The sequence below is a fragment of the Galeopterus variegatus genome, unplaced genomic scaffold, assembly GCF_000696425.1.
Source record: "Galeopterus variegatus unplaced genomic scaffold, G_variegatus-3.0.2 Scaffold14138, whole genome shotgun sequence".
Classification (NCBI taxonomy): Eukaryota; Metazoa; Chordata; class Mammalia; order Dermoptera; family Cynocephalidae; genus Galeopterus; species Galeopterus variegatus.
In genome coordinates this window covers 3,246-3,567 of record NW_007740249.1, presented here as the reverse complement: position 1 = coordinate 3,567, position 322 = coordinate 3,246, and the positions used below count along the sequence as shown (strand labels likewise).

At 47.8% G+C, this 322-nt stretch overlaps 1 protein-coding gene across 1 annotated transcript in view; it reads left to right on the top strand.

Moving 5' to 3' along the window:
• HHIPL2 (HHIP-like 2) overlaps positions 1–275 on the top strand; it is a gene marked incomplete at its 3' end in the record, with an annotated part of 17,317 nt that extends 17,042 nt beyond the window's left edge. Inside the window, exon 4 of the mRNA XM_008563600.1 lies at positions 149–275. Within this exon, the coding sequence (XP_008561822.1) occupies positions 149–275 (127 nt within the window). The remainder of the gene's footprint in view (positions 1–148) is intronic.
• Positions 276–322: the final 47 nt, after the last annotated feature.

The following is a 322-nucleotide window of genomic DNA, read 5'->3' as shown; positions in this document are numbered from 1 at the left end:
GATTCACTTGGCCGCCTGTTCTGCTGAAGACCAAGGGATGAAGTGTTTTAACCCAAATCAGGCGACTGCATTAAAAAGCCCTCTTCTCCCTCCTTGAAGCTCCCAATTTTGGCCATGACACTCACTCTCCTAACTTATTCCTGGACAGATGACGTTTTGCCCATCTATGCCTATGGCCGTGCAGTGGGGAAGTCGGTCACTGGAGGTTATGTCTACCGTGGGTGTGAATCCCCGAACCTCAATGGCCTCTACATCTTTGGGGACTTCATGAGTGGGTAAGGAAGTGTTGATGTCTCCTCTCCCTTTTTTATTTTAATGTTTT